This window comes from Misgurnus anguillicaudatus, chromosome 22 (assembly GCF_027580225.2).
Source record: "Misgurnus anguillicaudatus chromosome 22, ASM2758022v2, whole genome shotgun sequence".
NCBI classification, from domain to species: Eukaryota; Metazoa; Chordata; class Actinopteri; order Cypriniformes; family Cobitidae; genus Misgurnus; species Misgurnus anguillicaudatus.
The window spans coordinates 13084606-13108550 of NC_073358.2; the positions used below are offsets into that span (position 1 = coordinate 13084606).

Here is a 23945-nt window from a genome sequence, read left to right on the forward strand (position 1 = left end):
CCAGCGCCATCAACTCATCAAGAAACTACAGCACCTAAATGTCACCCCTCTCCTCATCCATTGGATAAACTATTTTCTCAGTAACAGGCCACAGACAGTGAAAATAGGGACAATAACATCATCAACCATCATCACCAACACTGGAGCTCCCCAAGGTTGTGTACTTAGTCCCTTCCTGTACACACTTTACACAAATGACTGCCAGAGCTCAATACCCAATACCACTTACTACAAATATGCAGATGACACAGCTATAGTGAGACTACTTACAGACATAGGCGTAGCCAGCTATGAGGTCACAGAGGTCCGGACCTCGGTAATTTTTTCGTATAAAAAAAATAAAATTTGAAGTTCTCTGAATGACTAATTCATTTTTCAAAAAGAATCCGCATATATAATTAAGTTTGGACAGTTTACTATATAGTTTAGTGTAAAATGACGAAGATTGGCTTAACCTTTGACGCCGCGGGTACAGAATTTGCAGTGTTGCCAGATCCCATTGTTAAAAATTCTCTTTAGACGTAGTGTTTTAGCAATTAATGTGACACTTTGACTATATCTATCTATATCTACTTACCTATAAAGTGATTGTTAGGTGTAGGTTAGTACCTTTTTTCCTTATATCTTAGCCTATGTCTTCTTCCTGTTTGTTCTAAATTATGATGTTTACTAATAAATATATAAATATAGCACACACACACACACACACACACACACACACACACACACACACATTCTGGTTTCCATGTTTTGTGGGGACATTCCATAGACGTAATGCATTTTATTCTGTACAAACTGTATATTCTATTCCCCTTACCCGCCCCATTCCTAACCCCAACCATCACAGAAACCCTTCTACTACTTCTCATTTTCAAGAAACATCATTCTGTTTGATTTATAAGCTTGTTTCCTCATGGGGACATCAAAATGTCCCCACAAGGTCACAAAAACACTGGTATTCCTATCTTTGTGGGGACAATTGGTCTCCACAACGTGATAATTACCAGGTACACACACACACACACACACACACACATGATGTAAAGTGTTAATAATATATAAACAGGCCTATACAAATTAATTTGTATGTAAACATAATAGTTTTACAAACACGTAGGCTAAAAATATAAGGAATAAATTAAAAACAGGAAAATGATGAAATATTTAATAAATGATATTATACAGAATACATGATAGTATTGCTCTTATAAGTACGTCAGAGATTCATACTGTAAAAATAATTGATTTACCAATAAAGAACAATAAATATACATTACATACATGCACACATATCAGTAGCCAAGCCATTTAAACTTTTAATTTATTTTAAAAATAAACGTAACTTGGTGAAAACGTTATAAGAAACATTAGACTTAAGAGAAATATAAGGGAAACAGACTTCAACAGAACACCGGATCCATAAAAACGTTATCTCTGTTTGCAAACACGCAAAAGGTCTATTTAGTTGTAGTTAATATTTTTTATTTTTCCATTGTATTGTTGAAATGTTGGTTTACTTATGCACTTCTTGAGCACTTATGTTTTTGGTGCAAATATAAACACAAAGTAATACTCTTCAGCCAATGGAAAACATCAAAACACAACAAGAAAATGACCTGAAAGAAAAGTGAACATAAAAAAACAATAGTTAATTATCCAGAATTGATGGCTCCTGTTTAAATTCTCATACTATAAACTGTGTGCCCGTACTGTAAGTTATATAACCTTAGATTTACGCGTCAAACCCTACATTGAAATAACTTGCGTTATATACACTGTAGTGTGTTTTGGGCCATATTTCATTAGAACCAATAAAAATTCCACAATAAAACCAATAGAATTTCTGTGATGTGTCTATTGTTGTTTCTAACAGGGATAGCTGTTAAGAACCTTATCAGGGCGTGTGTTCAATTATTTCTACATAAACATGCATGCACATTTTGTTCTAAATTGACAGACCTTTATAAAAATGTATAAAAATGGTTTTATTAGAGTAAAAGTGTAATTACTATAGTTTTTGATTTGATAATAACAACCAATGATAATTATTGTAATAATTTAATAATGATTATACTTATTTAAAAAAAATATTATTACTATGATTAATGGCAAAATAATGGGGGCTAGCCAGAAAATATGGGGCCTGTGTGGGCTTTTCTGTGGACAAAAAAACCCTAATGGGGCCAAAAAGGGCAAAGTCATAGGGGGCGCGCATGGGCTAGCCCATATGTGCCCTGTTTATGTGGGTTGACCCACAAAAAACCCTCATGGGGCCCAAAAGGGCAGTCTTAGGGGGCCCACATGGGCTAGCCCATATGGGCCCTGTTTGGTTTTTTCTGTGGGCAAGCCCGTAGTAAACCCATATAGGGCCATCAAAGGGCAAACTACTGTGGGCCCCACATGGACTAACCAGCATTGGGCCTAGATGGGGTTTGGTGTGGGTTTCCCCTGCCCACACTGTCCCACAGTATACCCACAGTGGGCCTGAACGGTCATGTTTGCTGGGTCCTCGTGTTTTCGCTGATTTCACATTGTACACAAATTCTGCCACTATGTCTTTTGCCACTCAGTGGGCGTAACTGCAGTCACTTTCGCCGATGTCATTTTTCCAAGTGACCACGCCAGAGCACGCCCTGTTGAGTGGCAAACATTCAACAAAATGGCTGCTGCCAAAATTCCAGTAAAATGGACTATTATCAGCTTAAATTGAATATAGTTGGCCTTAACAGTGACTCTAACAACTTGCCAAACAACCAGTAGTCCGTGGGTGAACATTGGCATATGGCCAGACATTGCTTTTCCTGATGTAGCAGGATTAGGTGATCTGTGATTGACAGCTGATATATCCTATCAGGAAGGGGCAGTCCCTTTTTAAGCGCTGATTGGCTGCTCCTTGGAATGCGTCATGTTCTGTGTTTCCCCGGGGTGTTTGTAACGATAGCGACAGGTGAGCTTTGTTAATGTGCTGCTGTTCATAGTTTTAATTTGTGTATGGTATTTAAACTAGTTTGTGTTGGATTTAGTGTGTTGTTTGTCCAGCGTGCTGGTGCCTTTCTACGTGTAGTGGTACATGACTGTGTAACCTCAGTTGGCTGCTGGTTGATCTGCTGTGGGTTAAACTACGCCGTAAAACTGTAATTTGTCTGGGGTGATACCACTATTCGGTAAGTGTCCAGCATGAAGTCAATGTTTGTGCATGATGTTGCAATTAGTTTTTAATATCGTATTTGTTTACTTTAGGGTTCTCCCTTTTGTTCTACGTCCTGTTCCTCGTGAGTGTTTGATTCTTGTGCTGCTGAGTAGCATCGCTGTAACATCGACTTTATCCTCCCCGCTGTATGCTGGACTGTACACTGTCTGGTTCCTAAGTTTCAGGGTTGAATTTTAAGATCCGAGTGAAGGAGTGTCCGGTGCATTTGGAGTTGACAAATGGACTGTGGCGTTCGCGCAGTGTAGCTTCCCTTGCCGTTTACCCCTTTTGTTTCTTTTCTTTATTTGTATATCATTTTTGTCTGAATATTTGTATATTGTTTATACTTTTAGGAGCTGAGGTTCCCACGGGTGGATGGATCTTATGGTGGTAACGTTTCAACGTTTACCGTGTTACACATTTTTGAATTGTATAAGTGTGTGCTTTGAGTTCACCGTGTGGTGTGAAATTGTGCTTGTGGATAACTTGCGCCAGAGATCACTCCGGTGGGTAGCATTAGCCCTGTAGGTTGGTACTGTGTTTATTTGTTTGTGTATTTGATTTGTTGCCGGTCGTTGCATTTTAGCAGTGAGGGCATTTTACATAATGTTGTACGTGTTGTTTTTTTGTATAATTCTGTTTTGTGATTAATGTGATATGTAATGTTTTGTGTCTTTATTGTTAAAGTGTGACAGCTGGAGACCTGTTTTGAGCAACATCATCATGTCTGTTTAAACCATCCTTTTACCTTATTAAAGTGGATCATGAATATTGTACAATAAATGAATATTTTTGTATTATACCCACGGCTCCTGCTCACTTTTACTGAGGAACGAACTTGTGCGCCTTACCGCCTTTTGGGTGTAAGGATTATTTCCCCGGGTGTAATTCCCGGGGTGGCGTAGTCGGAGTTTTATGAAAAATCTTTGCTTTCGTCATAAAGCTATCCCCCAACCGCCCCCCAACCCCCCCCCCCATGCCACACTGACATATACTGTCATGATTCTGCCATCTTGTCCTTTGTTTAATCGAGTCTTGTGGTAGGATCATGACAGACCCATGTTTTGTGTGGGATCACGTGGTCTTAGTATTGGTTTTACTAGACCACGTGTTCCCTGTGTCTTGTCACTTTTACCCCGCTCCCTTGTCACCCTCATTGTTTAATCCATGTCATCTGTCGTATTCATTAGTTCTCCCCTATTTAAGCTCTTTGTGTTTGTTACTCGGTGCCTGTTCATTGTTGTTTCATGCCTGTGAATACTTTGTCTAAGTTAAGTCTAGTCATATTCAGTGTTTTGTGGATTTAGTGTTCTGTCAGTTTATTGTGAAGTGTTTTCCAGTTTAGTGTCTTAGTCTAGTCCTGTTTCCAGAGAAGTGTATATTCTGTCATATTAGTTATCCTGTTTATGTTGTTTTGCTCCCTTGTGGGCCTTTGTTTTCTGTTTATCTAAAAGTGTTTGTGTTCATCCACCTCTGTCTGCACTTGGGTTCCCTCTTACACACCATAACACATACACCATGTGCACCATGTTAGATGTACAACGTTAGGCAACTATGCAGAATTATGTAACTATGAAAAACTAAATTTTTCCCATCTCACTTGTTTATTTTCACTTGTGAAAGTGAGAATAATAAACAAACTTAAAATTTACAAATAAACATTTCTAAAATTAAAAAAAAAACAGTGACCAAGCTTTAGCTGCTGTTGACGTAACACAGTAAAGGTGTTTATACATGGCAAATAACATCAAAATAAATTGTGTAAAAGCAATTAAGAAAAGTTATGCGTTTTATTCTCTGTACTTACCCAATTTCACTCCAGGCTCTTCTTTTGGTTCTCACTGCCAGTGCCACAGTCAGGCTTGCTGCTGCGTCAGGAATTGACCAATCAGCACTGAATGCGGATTTTCATGTCCAATTATATTACACAGCGACAGCAAATAATTATAATAAATTAATAATTTGAGTTCATAGCACTTAAAACTTTAATTCAAAGATTTTTGCTACTAAATGAGTACATTAAACACATATGTTTAAGTTTTAATGCTAAAATTTGAAATTTTAAGTAATATCAAGTTTTTATTTGTTTATACTACACTTTAACTGTGTAGCTACTCTGCGCTGAGTCAAATCAACCTCGTCACAGACATTTTGGACCATCATCATGATTCATATAAATAATTTTTATATATATAATTTTTATATATTTAATTTATATATATAATTTTTTTTTCACTTAGTTTATATCTATTGCTGTCTGTGCCTAATTTTAATTGTGCAATTTTATTTTAAGAAAAGTTTTAATTTCAAAATAAAGAACAATTATGAAATTTGTCATGAACAGGAATTTTGACGAAAAATAATGTAATTGTGTCAAATTTTGTTATTGTGAAAACAACAGCAGAAGAGTGATTTAACAGCATAAATGGATAAAAAACAAAGTAGATATTTCATTACTGATAAATAAAATGTAACACATAAATTTGTGCCAAAATAGAGTGTGACAATAAAGAGGCACTGCTTTGATGTCAATAACAAGATACGCATTTTCTCCTCCCCTTTAAAAGCTGATATAGACCTATTCATTTTGCTGAGGATGCGTCATATGGTTAGTTACTTTTTACACAAAACCATATCAGAGCAGACCTGCAACCTACTTTTGGGTTTTCTAAGAAACAGCCATATCAATAGTCACACCTGTGCACAAATGTTTGTCAGAGTAAGTCTTTCTTAATCAAATGATAAACACTGTATGATAAGATCATTTATTTATGGTATGTCAATAACTGCAGAGTTAATTAATAAATTATGCCCAATAATGAACATTTAAATCAGACAATTTTGATGGTGGACTTCTGTACAATAAAATCATAAAAGCCTTTAATGTTCATGACAAGGTCAAATTCCATGTATTGTTACAATATATCAGAGAATACTGCAAGGTAAAGTTATTTTCAGGACAGCTTAGGAGGAATGGAAACCTTGATATCCTTTCATGATTTGCTTATACTAATTGTTATTTTATATCGTGCAAACACGGATTAATGCATTTTTTACATATTCATATATGATTTGTTTTTTTTTATAATTTTTTTTTTATATTTAAATGGTGCTATATGACAAACATCTGGGCTGGGGAATCTCCACTGGAACTGTAAGCCTTTTCCAACATTTAAGAATTCTGAAACTATTGTGTTAGGGGATAACATGGTAAAAGAAACAGCCTGTAGTCCCTAAAACTTCATCAGCAGCATCAGAAGAAATTTCTCCGAGCACCTTTGAAGAGCAAAAGATCAATACAAAAATGAAAGACGCTTTGCAGGTTATTGCACTTTTCCTTGGGTTTTTAGGATGTGTGTCTGTTCTACTGTCAGTGTACAATAATTACTGGAGGGTGTCCACTACAGATGGTACTGTCATCACCACGTCAACCATCTTTGAGAACCTCTGGATGTCCTGTGCAGATGACTCCACGGGTGTATACAATTGTTGGAATTTTCCCTCCATGCTTGCTTTACCAGGTAAAACATAATTTACAACTTTAATAGTACATAGTACACACAATACATACGTAAAAGATTTGTTTATAACCCTTGAAATTTTCTTAGGTAAAAAGCTCATTAGGACAGTGGTCAATTATTTAATTTTTACAACTCAAAAAATAATGCACTTAAATAAGTAAAACTTAAAAGTTGTGTGGTAACAATTGTACAAGAGAAAAAAATGTAGATTATACACAAAATACAAAAATCCTAAAAATCGGTAACACTTTATAATAAGGTTTAGTTACATTAGTTAATGTGTTAACTAAAATGATGTCTTTATTAATCTTTGTTAATGTTACTTAATAGAAGTAAAGCTGTTCATTGTTTGTTCATGTTAGTTCACAGTGCATTAATTAATGTTAACAAGATTTTAATAAAGTATTAGTAATTGTTAACATTAACAAAGATTAATAAATGCTGTATAAGTGCAGTTCATTATAGTTCATGTTAACTAATGTAGTTAACTAATGTTAACTAATAAACCTTATTGTAAAGTGTTACCGAAAAATAATTTAGAAAATATTCTTGGATTTAACTTTTTCTATATTTTTGGTGTCTCATTCTCGAAAAGTAAATAATAAAAATCTTAAAATTATTTTTTACCTTGCATGGCGTTATGTTTTCCAAAAATATTTGATAAAGTCATTGTTAGGGGAGCAAAGACACTACAAAGTCTGAAAATAGGGTTTGTGTGGCTACTCCATAAGAAGCAGTGTTCTCAATGTTAATAGACTGTCAAGGCAGTAAAACAGATTGAATCGTAAGCAAACTCAAACAAGGTTAGAAGAGATAAAACTGAACTTTGAAACATTTCACAAAACAGGAAATCAGGGTTTATTTCCTTTTATGGTTAGAACATGACAAATTCAGAATAGTAATCTGTGTGAATCCACACAGAGTTTAACCAACAAAAGAGTTTATTCTTTTGACTGACCATAAAGCTTTTAAAGTAAATTAATGCTTACAGCTCTTCTCATGTGCTTCTGCTGTTTACACTCTGGTAGAAATTATAGGTAGTTCCTATACGTATGGTTAGGCTACATGACAATAAAAGTGTTCAGTTGCCACAAAAAAAAAAAAAAACACGGAGTGGGTCAACTTACTCCGCTCTCTCTGTTTAATGCCAGCTGGTGTGTAATTGTGTATAACAACAACCATCATACAAATAAAGTACTGACATAAGCTGCCCATTCAAACATCCTGTTTTTGCTTGACTGACAGGCTTATCTTTCCAAATGTTTCTCTTAGGTTACATTCAGGCATGCCGTGCATTAATGATCACATCTATTGTGATGGGCATTTTTGGGCTTGTGGCAACTCTAGTAGGTATGCAGTGTTCCAAGGTAGGAGGGGAGAATTACATTATGAAGGACCGGGTTGCTGGGATCGGAGGTGTCTTTTTCATACTGCAAGGTAATAGCATCAATTTAATCATTATGTACTGTATAGATAAACAGGTCTAATTTAACTTCTTACGATTTGTACAGTTATTTTCCTTTAATATATAGTTAATTTATTATACATTGATATTTTGAAACATTATGGGGTGGTTTCACAGACATGGCTTATCCTAGTCCCAGACTAAAATGCGTGTTTGAGCTACCTTCATTTAAAAACATCTTGTACTGACATATCTTAGCGCCATTGTTTTGTCTCAAGATGCACAATTTATGTTTGTAAAAACTACTTTAATCTTAAAATTAGTCCATTAGTCCTGGATTAATCTAAACCCTGTCCGCAAACTGCCCTTATATGGGGTAGGCTATATTGTCAAAATGGCAACTTAAAGGTCACATATTGTTAAAACTGAAATTTTGTGGCTTGTTTCATGAAAACCGAGGTCTAGGGGCTATATAAGTACCATATAAGTTTCAAAACAGTCATTTAAGGGTCAAATACATTTAGTGTACATAAACAATAAACAAACATTTAGTGTACTTCCATGGGTACTGTTATTTCAACTGCGTATTTCACTCATAAAACAACAGGCCTATCAGACGAGAGGCTCATGAATATTATAGGCCAAAACGACCTGTTTTTAGCAGAGCTCCCGAAAAAGGAGCTGTAAAAAATATATAGAGATTGTCTTTGGTACTTAAACTGCAAATATATATTATAACCTAAAATAAAACTCTAGAAAGCTTAGAAATATGTGACCTTTAATGTTCATTGACAGATTTGAGAACATAAATCTTTTGGCCAACAGAAACTGTCCAGAGGCCAAATATGACAACTTATCTATATGCAGGGTTCCCACACCTTGGTTAACTTCAAATTCAAGGACCTTTCAAGGAATTACAGATCCAATAACCTTAAATTCAAGGACTTCATGTGGGGACACATCGTGTTACTTTGTAAGATACATTGTTACAGTTTTCATGTGTCAAACAAATCAATGCAAAAAAACATTTTGGTATTGTTTATACATATTTGGAATGTTTATACAATTTACCATGCTTTTGAAGTGTTCATGATGATAAGGATTTATTTATTTATTGCCTCTATGTTAAGACCGCCTCTGCATATACTAGTTTTTATATGGTCAATGGCACATAGTGCACTATGTTGGGGATAAGAAAGAATTCATACAGTATGCTTTTCATTGGGGTGAATGAAGTCTGATATTGCGTCAGTGTCAAGCAAGCCTCTACAACACACATACATACTGGACTGTGCCATAAACAAAGTGCTATTAGTTTCTTAAAGAAAGGGGGAGGGTCCTCTCAATAGTTTCGTTCTGATATCAGTTCAGTTAAAATTACACATCAAATAATGCTCCACATTCTAAGGCACTTTAGTGGGCTTTTACATAAATGTGTAAATGCACATTATACAAACGTACAAAGCAAGCTAGTATGCATAGGGCATGAAGTGTTGGTAAAACAACACATAGTTGACTGGAAGGAATAATATGGAAGTGACAGTAGGATTGGGAAAGTACACAGAATTTTATCCAGAAATCCTCTTGCAGAAAATAAATTCAAGCACTGTCAGGGACCTACAGTGTGTCTACAGGGGCGTAGCAGAAGGTCCCGGGCCCTATGCATAGGCAGTCCTGATGGGCCCCCACATTTTTCCATTTTAGTTTTCTAATCACTACATGAACAAACTGTGTGATAACCAAACAAGACTTGATTCAGTCATATTTTATTTTGCTGAATGAACAAGATATTATATTTTTACATTTCTTAAAACATTTATTTTTACATTTAAATCTTAAATATGCTATTTTAGTTTTGTACATTAACTAAAAGCTCCAGTCATTTTACATGGAAAAAAAGGCAAAACGAAACAAATGCTATTGCTTACCGTTATGTCTGGGCCAGTTTTTCCACTTATAAGACATGGAGTACAGTCCCGAACAAGCTGTTTAATGTCTTTGTCCAACCCTGGCCACCATACAAGATCCATACAATGCTGTTTCAGTTTAACTATGCCAAGATGGGCCTCATGCGCCATAGCCAGCACTCGCCCCCTGAGTTTAAATCAGATAAATATTTGGTTTCAAACTCTTTTTTTTGCATAAATCTGTTAATCAACCTCTGTACAGTTCTGATCAAAACTGCTAAATGTTTAAAGGGGACAGAGAATGAAAAACCATTTTTACCTTGTCTTTGTTGAATAATGGTAGTCTACCCACATTCACAAACATACAAAAAGTGCTAAACATGTTAAACATCTCAGTCTCATAGAAATTCCTCTTTTAGAAATGTCAGCCAGAAAACAGCCCAATCTGAAAAACTGATGCTTATGACATCACAGGCATCTAACTCCCCCTCCATTTTAAAATAATTGGCTACATTTTTTGAGTGGCAGCAAAGTCAACCAATCAGTAATGAGATTGCAAGTTAAGCCAGTAGGGGGAGCCAAATAGGTGCAAAACCAATTGTTAAAAATCCCCCACCCTAATAGAGCTATCTGAGAGAGGTTTTTAGGAAGCTTCTAAGGCATTACAGACCCAAACAAAAATTTTTTGTCTACATGTCACATCACAGAACAAGGATAAATACTCCGTTCAACCATTCTATGTCACCTTTAAGGAAAAATCCAGAATTTTTACTCTTTAATTGCAAATGATTTTTTCAAAAACACACTCAAAACGGATTTGGGGAAAACACACACACATGCACACACACATTTTTATTTACCTACTTTCAATATAAAAACTGATTGTGGACTTGATTTTTTTACTTTTTATCACAGTCTTGGGCATGTGAAAGAAAAGTAACAACATTGGGTTTGATACATTGTTAGTTCTTGTGCAGCATCAGATTAAAAAAAAAATTCTATCTCATTTACTGTCTCTGGCTGTTTTTGCCCCATTGACTTATTTTCTATTGGGTTCTATCATGACTATTAGTTTGTGTAGTGCTACACATTGTGTTTTCTCTGCTTTCCATCTTCATTTTGGAGTTGGGGTGGGACTGTGAGACTTTTGATAGTTTGTACTTCAATAAAACAGTTATTCAGCCAATATACTAACTTTACATTTCATCTTACATACATTATAAAATTTAATTAGGAAATGTATGCCACCCTGGTTATAGGTTCACTTGTTTACCTAAGAGCTATTATCATAGAATAATAGTATTGGTCTATGATAATAAAAAATACCAGACTGTTTTAAATCAAGCATCTCTCCATTTAGACTTCTGGTTTAAAATCTCATAGTTATGAAGATATAGTGGTTGTGATTGCTTCCACTATTTATTTTATTTATTTGCATATTCAATGCTGTGTGACAAATCAATTGATTTGGTTAACCTAAAAAACAATATGTTTACAATTTAAGCGTCAACAAAGTACATTACGACAAGGGACAAGGAGATGCATAGGTGGATAAGTTTGTTCTGGTGTCTAAGTAACCTATTTTCATATTTCAGGTCTATGCATTATGGTTGCAGTGTCTTGGTATGCTTTTAATATCACTCAGCAGTTTTTTGACCCACTGTATCTTGGCATAAAGTAGGTGAAAACTATTGTTGTGCTCTTGATATTGAGGTATTGGAGATTATATATTACTAATAATAAGTAGTTCTGTTGTCATGCTAGTTTTTAAATATTTTATGTCTCTGTGTGTTGAGATATGAAATAGGAGAAGGGCTTTACATTGGTTGGAGTTCAGCTACGCTGGCTTTATGTGGTGGCAGCTGTTTGCTGTGTGCTTGTAGACTGCGTGGCTCAGATAAGAAAGGGTGAGTTTAGTATGCATCACACATCTTCTTATGACACTTAACAACCATTTAAATGATGAACACATTTTATTTAATGTGTAAAAATATTATTAGAAATCTTAATAACTTAATAGGCACCTGACTTATTTGTCTAAATAAATACTTAATTACATAGTTTTAGGAATGTTATAAATGTATGTCTGGTTCATTTACTTCTTTAGATCAGATCTTCAGAACTTCAGAATTTCAGATCATACCAAACATTTGCAGATTGTTCAAAGTGACTCATCTGTTCCTACCAGTCATTATGGACGCAATGCATATGTGTAAGGAACAGACTTTACAAACGGATCAAGAAGTTAAATTTTCCATAATGTTTCATCCAAAATAAAGCCATGTAAATACATCCTGTAATTTACTGTATGCAGTATTGTTATTGCAAATATGCATTAAAATGGAATTATGAAAATGTACAGTGTATTAGGGTTTTAAAATATGTCCATAAAATATCATTTATATGCTTGCACTGTCGTCTGTTAAATGTTTAGGGTAACATATCACTTAATTTTCATAAGTATACTTAAAAATGTACATATAGACCCTTTTACAACGCACGTGATCAAATAGCCTGCGCACGCATCTTTGCAACAGAAGTGGTGTTATTCCCCATTGGTTCTAACATGTTAGCAACTCAGAAAGTTTATCAAAACGGTTTCCCAGCATCAAAATGTCTGTTTGTTGCGTTTGGTTGCACGAATATAAAATACTAATGTACGTATATATGTATCTGGCCACTTTATATTTGGCCATCTACAATGTCTTCTATCCACTCCACTATAGTACACGGATTTGGTAGCTGTGTTGAAAAAGTTGATTAAAGTTGAAATAACTTTCTCTGTCTGTGTTGCTTTACTGCTGTTTCTTGACATACTTCCATTGCCAAGATGCGCGCGCATACGCTGCCACGTCATCGTGTACAAACAGTAAAAGGGTCTATTGACACACACAGAGATGACATCATACTACCGAAAGCATATGTAAAATGCGTAACTTAACTGTTTAATATCTGTTTATTTCTTTTGTGATGTTAGTTTTTTCACACTGTCATATAACGAACATGTGACTTTTACAGCAAAACACACACTTTTAAAGGTACTTGTATGCTTTAATGCTTTATATACCTTCAACTACTAAAATTAATTGATAAAACACATTAAATATTTTCATTACTTCAAAAAAAAAAAACAACAACATGTAACACTAATTTTAACGTCTGGAGGCCGCCGTTATGTTTCGCGTTCTGAGGCTGATGTGTAATGGTTGCTGTGAAAATATAACTACAGTTTACTATAGTAAATACTATGGTATCTTCTATAGTTTCTCATGTGAGAATTTTGTATTTCTCACTTACACATTCTTACCTCTCAGATCACCATTATTTTGATCTTCTTTCATTGCTATGTTTTCTTCATTTATATTACTCTCTATGAAAGGGCTGAACAGAAGACCTGATGCTGAATTTTTAATGAAATGCTAACCAAATATTGCCCCTGGCTGTCTTTGTTTATCACGTTTACCTTGCTGTATCTAAACAGTGCTAAATAGCACTAAAAGTTGTTCACTGGCTCGTAATCATAGGTGAACCATTTTAAGTGCCATATAGCACCTATGTAGCATCTGTGTAGCACCATATTGTGCTATATAGAACCATATCTGATGCTATAGTGGTGCTATATCACCTCCGGATGGTTCTTCAAAGGTGCTTTATAGGTGCTATAGAGCACTAAAAACGTGTATTCGGTGTTTTACTTGTGTACCCTTGTTTTCAGTTGTACCTCCTCATGTTAATTAGTGTCTCCGCCCCCTTGTTTATCTCCATGGTTACTCATTGTTCTCATGCTCTCCCCTTGTTTGTTGTCTTAAGGGGATCGCACACCGGACGCGCAGCTCAGCGCCACGCCGTTCTAAAAAAAACCCGAACACATTGTTTTCTATGAGCATACGCACACCGGCGCCACCTGTCCGCGCCGCCCAGCTTTGACTCAGGAAGTTGCTCAAATCTCGTGTCAAAGAGTCGTGCCACTCACATAGTTTAACATTAAATAACATCATATTTGTCCCAAATCATTAACGATTAACATTGGCTGCTAACGTATATTTTGCATTTTGATGTAGACGCTACCAGAAGAAGCTCGCGCTATGTAATGTGCACTTCCGGTTTACGATACCTCAGAGTTGTCATACATGGATATATACACTAGATGTCGCCTTGGCTACTACGGCAGTTCATTGGACCGAATGCGTCAAACAGAGCCACCATCTTGAAACAGGGGAATCCCGCATTAGCGTCATTGTAGGCAATGGTGTAACAGAAATAACATCACCATAAATCGTCATGAACGCGATTTTCTTGGTTTTCTTTTGGTTCGTTTCAACAGTCAGACATGTATTTAGCATTAAGTACAGGAAAAAATAAAAGTTTTGATTTTATGAAAATGTACTTTTTCTAACTGTAATGCATAGTGCTAGTAGCCCTTTCATCCATGCGCAGCACAAAAGTCTGGCATCGTTCATGAATTCAAAGTACAGGCGGAGATAGCTGCTTTACCTAGATACTTCCTATGACAAGACCCCTGTTCTAAGATGGCGGCGGTTTTGACGCATGCTCAGAGCCTCAGGGCGACATCTAGTGTATATATCTATGGTTGTCATAGACGTGACTCGACGCTGAGCTGTGCGGCCGGTGTGCGACCCCCTTTAGTTACTGATTATTTCTGCTCTGTCATTGGTCATTGTCATGCACATACCTTGCCTGTTAATTCATTGTTTGCCGTTCGTTGTTTGATGTTGCGTGTTTCTAGTGTTCCCCTGTAATGTTTTGCTTTGTTTACCTGCACATTTTGGAAATAAACTGCATTTGGATCCGCATCTCGCATCCTCGTGTTGCTACCCGTACCAATTATGAGCTTTTAGTGCTACTTAGCAAAAATTTTTAGATTCCCAGTTGTAAAAAATAGTACACTTCCATAGTGTACTTAAAGTGCTTTATTTTCGCACACTTATTTTGTACTTAATATACTAAAAATTCATCTTTAGTACTTCTTAAGATGTTCCTAAGGTCATCTAAGTGTACTTCACTGTGCTATTTTGAGACACCATAAATATAAACTAAAATGTGCTAAAATGTATTTTAAAAAATTATTTACGTACCACTTGTAGTAAACTTGAACCCATCTTTATATGAAAGTTGAGTTTAAGTTTAATACAAGTGTAAAAGGTATTGTGGAGGATTTTCCTTTTCCGGGTGGATCATCAAGACCATTGGTCCTCCTAGCTATCAACCAGGAGTGCTGCGCATAGCATTTTTTTAAAAAGTGGAGAAGGCGGTTCCCTTCCAAAATTCGAGAAAATCCTCTGCTACACCCTTAACTAAATACATTTTTTAATACAGAGATAGTATGTTAAAAGTGCATTTTAGTTCACATTCATGGCGTCTCAAAACAGCACAGCGAAGCACCTAGATAATCTTAAAGGGACTGCAAGTAGGATTTTAAGTGTTTTATTAATCAAAATCAATGTCTTTATTCATAAATATGTCCTCTTGGTGTCAAATGACCTCTGCCAGTGATCTGACTTTTCTTTTTAAGCTTAGAATTTCTCCTCTTTACTTATTGAATGGGTAAGTCCAAGGAGGCATCCATATCGTATTGTTAAACTATAATAGCAGAGAGGGACAAAAAGCACTAGCCTACCAACGCGTTTTCATTCAGAACATGTGAACCAGCTGCAACGGACAAGGAGATCAGTGATTACATAACGGCTACTGTAGTTGCAACACGCATTTGGAGAGGCGAGGCGCTAGAGAGCACTCTTCGTTTGAATGCAAAATACAATTCCACCACTAGATGGGGGTAAATCCTACTTATTGTCCCTTTAGGAACATCTTAAGGGGTACTGGGGTTGAGTTCTTAGTATATTGAGTGGAAGGTTAGTGTGCCAAAGTGGAGCACTTTGAGTACACTGTGGAAGTGTACTACTTTTTACCTGGGTAGAACAGTATTATTTGACCTAGTGATGAAAACAAAATGGTAGCCTCACAAAAAAGATTTTATAGTTTTTTACATACATATTGCCAATCCTAGTGTTAATCTATTAAACAATAAATGCGTTTATAATCAGGGTACCTTTAAAATTTGTCTAAATAAAACCAAACGGAAGAAATGACCCAACAACCCATTAATATGCAGTTTTATACATGTGCAATAATGATAACAATAAAGATAAATGAACAGTTTAGGTCTGTGAATGGCTTCTGATGGTGGTACGGTGGTATGAAACATGACAAATATTACCATGATTCTTTAACAGTCTTTTATTTTTAAAATGACAGTCAATACTGTGATTTGCAAACAATCACACACATAACTGTACCCAATGAAAATCGAAACAAAACCCCAGATGGAATGGCATTTTGTCCAAAAAAATAAAAAATAATAATCCAGTAACCCCTGCTCAGACAGAAGCCATATGAATTTGCTGACGCAACATGTGCATCCATTATTTTCAGTCCAAAAGTCTCTAAAGTTGTTAGAGTCCATGGGTGGTTGTCTGAAGGCTTTCAGATTCCACTTCTATAGAGACAACATGATGACCAGGAATCATAGCTAGTCCCAACACTCTGGGCTCGCTTTGTGAGAAGGAGTCTGTGGATAAGAATTCAGATTTTAATATTGGAAAATAATAAAAAATAAATCACAAAGAATTCAGATTTTAGAATTACTTTTTCTTATGATCAGAAGCTAAAAATATTAAACATTTTGCGAGTGGTAAACTGTGAGTGGTAATTTATGAAATCTTGAAATTTTCCACAGATTGCTAGAGCATTGCCAAAACGTTACCTAAAGCATTTAGAATGTTGTTAGTGCCTCAGATATTTTTAAAGTGGTGAAATATACTGTTACCATGAAAAAAATGACTAACATTATGTGTCTAGATACTGTATATGGATATAGTTTTCTTACAAAGTCATCCGTCCGGGGCAGAAAAGACAAAAAGCGGCATTAATGAATAAGAAATCATTTGTATTCAGTGGCGGAGTGGCAATCGGGAAAGTCCCGACTGGGCCGGTAGTGTTTTAAGGCCGCGAAGGCCGGTCTGATAATAGCCGTGCTTTCAGTCTTTAGTCATGCACTCCGGCCACACTAAAAACTATTTATCATATTTTTAATATGCTTCAGCGCTCAAAATGTATCTGCCCGCACCGCTCTCTCTATCAAGCCCGTCTCCCCTGGAGTTCTATCAGCCAATCAAAAAAAAAAGAAAGAGGCGACACAATAGCCAATCAGAAAATAGTACTGTTGTATCTGGGTAAGATTTAACGCAACAACCTAGGAAAAAAGCATAGCCTCGCACACCCATAGAGGAATGGAGCTCCGAGCATCAATTTGAGCAGCACAGAGTAAGTCTGATCTCCTGTTTTAATGTTACAACAAATGCACAACTTTGACACAAACAATGTCAACTGGACTGCTGTAAGAGAATGTTTCCCAGATAATCAGCATCAGTTTTTCACGAGTGTCTGTAACTTAGCCAACAGTTTACAGCCTGTTCACTGACAACACCTGCTCAGCCTCGTTATATTTTCGTTATCACACGATGACTGACATTTTGTCACATAAAACATCTCTCTCCAAACAGGCTTAATAATTTTATAAGCAACTGTTTTGCAACCATAGTAAGCTTAAGCTTACGTAAAACTAGGGAACTGTTGTTGACTTTAAGATCTTTTAAATAATAATTATTACACTTGGTATTTCATGTTGTTGTGGTGCAGTCATTTTATTGTAATTTTAGATTTCAGCATTTGCTTATTTACAGGGAACCATTTTCTTTTTTCTTTTTTTGACCACGGAGGGCTGGTGGTCTATGAAATTTCCCGGTAAATTTTTGGGTCCCACTCCGCCCCTGTTTGTATTGTGTATGTGTCGGAACACAGCCAGCCGAGGTGAGTATATTTTGAAAGCTCCACCGATGTGTGCGCGCACGAGTCGAACGCAGAAAAATGTAAACCCGGCCCTCACCTTCATGTAGTGCACCCCCTGTTGTGTACTTGATGTAGGCATGAATCACGATACAACGATGTTTCTGAAAAAGTGTATCTTGGAGACATTTTAATCATTCACTATCTAATATCGTCATATCACACACCCTTAGCTTCGACATAGGCCAATAGTCTGGAAATTAATATTTTTCTCCATACTAGGGATATTAACCGATGACAGTTTGACCGATGGTTGACCGTATCAACGTTAGCCGGTCAAAGTTGTCGTTTAAAAAAAAAGTGATCTCTAAATTAGGCTATTATAGACAGTGGACTAAATGCTACTAGTGGAGAGCGGGGCTGGTTGGGTCAAGGGTTGGTTGGAACACAGTTCAATTACAGTACACTAAAGGGCGCTGCCACAAAAATCTGACATTAAAATGACTGCCCTCTTGACCTGAACACACCCATTTACTAAAATAATTTAATGGTCACTAACTGTTGAGGTGTGGATAGCTTTTATATTTTACAGTGTCAAAACAAAAAAACAGTGCCCCACACTAAAAACAATTTAGAACTATGATAGAAAAAGATATATAAAATGTAAGGATTCCAGTTGATAGAGATAGGATCCCCTATATTTTGACCTGAAATTTAAAAGTTTCTGATGAGTGATGTGGCTAACATCATTTCAGTTAATTGGTGTGTCCTAATGTGGTTGGGGTTGGTTGATGCACTGATTTGGGGGTTGGTTGACACATGTGCATATTACATTATTTCTAGTCCTAATACTACACACGTACATAAACTCACACACACACAATTGTGCGTATGTTAAACGTATGTTAAAATCATGAATATTTTATTTTATTAGTAATTTATTTTATTAGTAATATTATTATATGCTGTATATTTATAAATTTTGTCTTCAATGCCACTCATACGCACGCACGCACACACTAACATGGTTAATAATTTGGCTAAAATGGGCAGAAATTTTTTGGAATGAAATTAAATGCTTAAGTTCTTTATATTTGTCACCTCATTCTTTGTAACTATCATCTGTGCCAACCAACCCCATACTGGGCCTGGTTGGTACAGGTGCACAACATGACTTTAATGATGAATAAATACATTTTAGGAATCATTTGTGAACATTACATGTTACTGATGATTAGCTGAGATCTTAACCTTACAGTTGTTACAGGTTAGACTTTTTTAACATATAACATGACTGAGAAATATGACAGAGAGTGAAAAGTGTGCCAACCCACCCCGCTCTTCCATACTGTTAGCCATCTCATTCCATTTTCCAGGATCTATTTGTGTGAAGTGAACAAATCCCTCACGCTCAATTTTTCATTTGTACTTTTAAATCAATAAAAACATTTGCTGCAAGGTCACAGCGTTTTGGTTCGCACGTTTACAAGGTTTGCGATAAGTAAACGCTACAGGCAAAAACACTTGAGACGACAGGATGAAGCGTGCAAAGAAAAGTAGTGTGTGGGACCATTTCACTAAACATAATGACACAGATATAAGTTGCAACTTGTGTGATACAATGCTTAAATACAGTAGTATCACATCATGTGCACACATAACTTGTTTATTAGTTTCAATATTTTATCATATTTTAACTTTATTCAGATTGCATGGTGCAAAAATTTAATTAAATGCAACAGTCTCAGACTTGAAGAAAATTGCTGAACATTTAAACCTATTTTCTGCACATTCCACCATATTTTAATGAAATAAAGAAAGTCCTCCTCCTGTTAACTTATATTTCTGCATATTCCAGCATATAAATTAAAAATATTTTTGTAAAATCCTTCATTTGAATAGTAAATAAAATACAGCAATAAAATAATTAAAACGAAAGTCACTCCTGGTTGTATTGCAAATTATTAACATTTAATATGTTTATACAGTATTATTTGTTTATTTAATCTAGAACCATCCACACCTGTTCTGATCAACATAAGATATGCAAGAAATGAAGATTAAACTGTTCTTTATATTTCTATAAAGAGTGGTCTGTGCACATCTCATCGAAAAGACAAAAAAAGAGCAATACTGACATAGTGGGCACGCGCTTCGAATTTTTCGGTTGAAAAATCTGTTTTTAACCTGCGTGTTACTTTAAAATGCGTATCATGCAATAACCACTTACTCTGGGCACTAATGAAAGGTAGGTGTGACAAAATATAAATCTTTTATCTTGGTACTGACAAAATTTCATCGAAACCTATGGAGAAGGTATTTAAATGAACTGCGGAAATGTATTAGTCACGTTTGTGGTGGTAGGTTAGTGAACCTCCTGTCAGAACCTCAGAACTGCAGGCATCGTTCTAAAAAGCATGGGTCTCAGTCTGAATATGATAAACTAATTGCAACTAAACGGCCCATTCCAACTAAAACAGTAAATGCTCATGATTTCATTTGAAATAAATAACAAAATACTACCATCTGTCTAAATTTCATGCAAATATCTGATCAAATGAGAAAGTTACAAGCAAAGACATGTGAATAAGCAGCATTTTCGGTCACACACCTTCCATTGACATCAATATAACTTTTTCCTCTGATTTCTAATGTTAAAAATATCATAACTTTCTCAATCATTAACAGATTTTTACAATCCAGGTATCTTTGTAAATAGGAATGTCTGTCTGCTCTATCTAGTCATGATTTAGAAAATTTTGTCATCATACCTAAAATAATCATAAACCTTCTAACCGAGCATTCATGGGTGGTTGTAAACAGGAAGTTCTGGTGATTGTCAAAGTCCATATTGCCAAAACCATTGTTATTTTGTGGTTACCGTGGTTTTACTACAGTAACCATGTTTTTTTTACTATAGTTAAACCATGGTTAATTTTTATAAGGGCTCTCACAAAGTTGCTTAGGGCCCCCAAAAGTCTAGGATTCTCTCTGAGTCCAAAAAATAGCATTTTAGTAACGTTTATGTAAGCCTGAGACAAAAATCTAAGTTTCATTCTTTGGGAGAGGAAACTGCAAGTCTCTTTTTAATAAGCCACATGGATATGAGGTTTTCATAAACGTAGAACATACGCAGCAACATTTATGCAAAGTTTAGAGTAGAGGAATAACAATAAATGATAATGATGGGGCAGAACATATGCCAATTTTAAACGTTGGAATAACAAGTAGAGCAGATAATGATAGTGATGATAACCGAAACAAATACCACTAATACTACTAATGTTCAGGAACAACAGCAAAGCGAATATACAGTACATATAATATAATGTGGTACTCACACATGAAGTACTGCTTACCTGTGGATTTGAGGAACTCCTGTGCAGAGCCCATGATGACATTACAGTCTCTGTCTGTGCATAAGAAAAGCCCAACAAGAGTGCGTCCGTCTGTCATACGAATCCTCATGCTTTTATTCAGGAGATTCTCTAGTTTCAACCGAGCTAAGAAATAAGATGATTCTTCCACCTGAAACAAAACATACTCACATAAACGAAACAATTCGTCCAAATCAACTCTCATCAACTGGATCCGACTTTTTGATGCTAGCCACAGCAATACTGCGTATTGTGTAAGAATGCGCGTGTTTACTATAAATGCTATAAACAGGCAATATAAAGCAACAGGCAATTTTACGTACAAATATAAACCAAAATGCTAAATCTTGACAAAACCCATAGTCAAGCATTAAGCATACGTCATAAGCAAAAGCCATAATGCTTGCTAGCTTTAGCTTTACTGGCCCCACATTTGCCAACTTATTCAAACCTCAGGCTGCATTTCCGTGCCATTTTCTTCACTCTCGGTTGCCATTTTATGTTTCTTGAGTTTAAAGCATTTAGAAATTACAACACAATGCTATTCATATCATTCTTTCTAACGTGATCTTCTTCTTCTTTTGATTTTATGGCGGGTTGTAAACCAACTTCATATGTGCATATACCGCCACCTACTGTGATGGAGTATGAAGAGATTGAACTATATTCTATTTTTTAATCCACTCAAGTCATCAAATAAATCTCGTGATTGCATTTAAATGGATAGTTCACCTTAAATGAAAATTCTGTCATCATTTACTCATCCTCATGTTGTTCTAAATCTTTATAAATGTCTTTTTTCTGATGAACACAAATGAAGATATTTTGAGAAATGATGTTAAACACACAGCAGATAGTTACCATTGACTTCCATAGTAGGAAAAATATATTTAAAAAATATTTTGGAAGTATTGTGATAAATGATAAAAAAATATTTTGATAAATGATGGTAAGCACACAGTTGACGGTACCCATTAAATTCCATCATATTTTTTATCCCTACTATGGAAGTCAATGGTCACTATCTGCTGTGTGTTTACATCGTTTCTCAAAATTTCTTATTTTGTGTTCATCAGAAAAGAGAAATTCATACAGGTTTAGAACAACATGAGGACGAGTAAATGATGACAGAATTTTAATTTTAAGGTGAACTATCCCTCTAACATTTTCTCTGCATTTAATGCATCAATTAATATTTTCCAAAATATAGAATGTTAAAATTTGGTTGAAATGATGTCAGTTGTTCAACGTTGAAACAACGGTAAATGGTAAATGGTTGCAAAGGGTCAATAAAATAAACGTTTTATGTAATTTGTGAATAATTTATTGAAAAGCTGTAAAAACGCATTTTATGAAAATTCATTTTGATGAAAATACTAATTAAAAAATTTAACAACAGTAGTTGGTAGAGTTCAAAATACAATAGACACATCCAAATAAATATTCTATGTAACTTTATTTGCCCCTTTCAAAACAAGTGGTGATCTCAGTACCCCATTTTTGGAAATATTTTTCTGGGTTGTTAATGTTATATAATGTTTAAGAAGCAAAAATGGTTTATGTACATTGTTGGGGGTAACGTATTACAAGTTATAAAACGGTTAGTTCCAATCCTTGATTCTGATTGGTCAATAGGTGTGCTTTATTCACGATAAAACACTGCTATGACCGCTTCACCCAACAATTCTATTTAATATCACTGCGCCCTTAGCAACACCCTTAGCAACACATAAACATATAATGAGACAAAGTCTGAGAACAGTTTGTTGTTTTTATTTGAGCTTTCATGTTGTTGTTCGCAGTCAGGGACTATTTTTTCTAGCGGAAGGAATGCTTTTATTGATTTAACTTCATGAAAGTTGCACTAATATTTTTTTTACTTTAATATTGTGTGGTAACCGTTTTATGAAAGCAATAAGGTACTCGAGGCAAGTGCTGTATCGTGAATAAGTAACGGCAGAAGGGCGTTGTTAGGCACGACGCGAAGCGGAGCCTCTCGTACCTTATTGCTTACTTACGCGCATTACGTAATAATATTACTTTTCTGAAGTAACAAGTAAAGTAATGCATTACTTTATAAATGTACACATTAATATTTCAGTTACTTTTTTTAAAAAGTAATGTGAGTTACTTTTCAGTTTAATTAATTAAATATAAAATAATGTACTGAATTAAACTGAACATATTAACGTAGAATTACGCACTAGTGCGCCTGAGCGGGAACAGTTTGAGTCAGAAACGGAGATGGCAGGCCAGAGCTTGACATTTTTGCGATCATAAGAAACACCTGCAAGGCCTGAAAGAGATCAAGCCTCAGTCAAGTAAGAAAAAGTAACGCAAAAGTAACTTAAAAGTAACGTAAGCATTACTTTCCATGAAAAGTAACTAAGTAACACAATTAGTTACTTTTTTGGGGAGTAACTTAATAGTGTAATGCATTACTTTTAAAAGGAACTTTCCCCAACACTCTTTATGTATATAACCCAGTAGAATAAATGTCTACTAGTTATGGGTTTATTGCAATGGTTCTTGCACAGGGCTAAATTTATAAATGGGTATTCTGCTTAATATATTGCTGTAAAAATTGCTGTGTGTGGGGTATACCTTTAAGAACGTGACCATGTATCAAGTTAGACTGTTTTACACATGTAGAAAACGTGAGCTATGTCCGAAACCGCT

General features: G+C 35.5%; 2 protein-coding genes and 1 long non-coding RNA gene across 4 annotated transcripts; 2 read left to right on the top strand and 1 right to left on the bottom strand.

The window, feature by feature from the left end:
- The first annotated feature begins 2315 nt into the window (after nt 1-2315).
- Nucleotides 2316-5142, top strand: LOC129439422 (uncharacterized). The gene is made up of 3 exons (XR_008642810.2): nt 2316-2947; nt 3024-3164; nt 3241-5142. It is a non-coding gene; the product is annotated as an uncharacterized lncRNA (long non-coding RNA).
- A 1352-nt stretch (nt 5143-6494) lies between these two features.
- Nucleotides 6495-14837, top strand: cldn15b (claudin 15b). The gene is made up of 5 exons (XM_055201040.2): nt 6495-6711; nt 7984-8148; nt 11619-11700; nt 11820-11930; nt 12131-14837. The coding sequence occupies exons 1-5, from the start codon at nt 6495-6497 to the stop codon at nt 12237-12239; spliced, it is 684 nt and encodes a 227-aa protein (XP_055057015.1). The 3' UTR covers nt 12240-14837.
- Nucleotides 14838-16348: 1511 nt separating this feature from the next.
- naa38 (N-alpha-acetyltransferase 38, NatC auxiliary subunit) lies at nt 16349-21878 on the bottom strand. 2 transcript variants are annotated; one of them, XM_055201042.2, is made up of 3 exons: nt 21718-21878; nt 21249-21417; nt 16349-16612 (listed from the first exon to the last, which is right to left on the bottom strand). In XM_055201042.2, exons 1-3 carry the CDS (start codon nt 21760-21762, stop codon nt 16497-16499), a joined length of 330 nt encoding a protein of 109 aa, XP_055057017.1. In that variant the 5' UTR covers nt 21763-21878; the 3' UTR covers nt 16349-16496. The 2 variants fall into 2 exon arrangements, with proteins under 2 accessions (XP_055057017.1, XP_055057016.1); XM_055201041.2 differs by lacking the exon at nt 21718-21878 and adding an exon at nt 21590-21679.
- Between the last annotated feature and the right edge of the window lie 2067 nt (nt 21879-23945).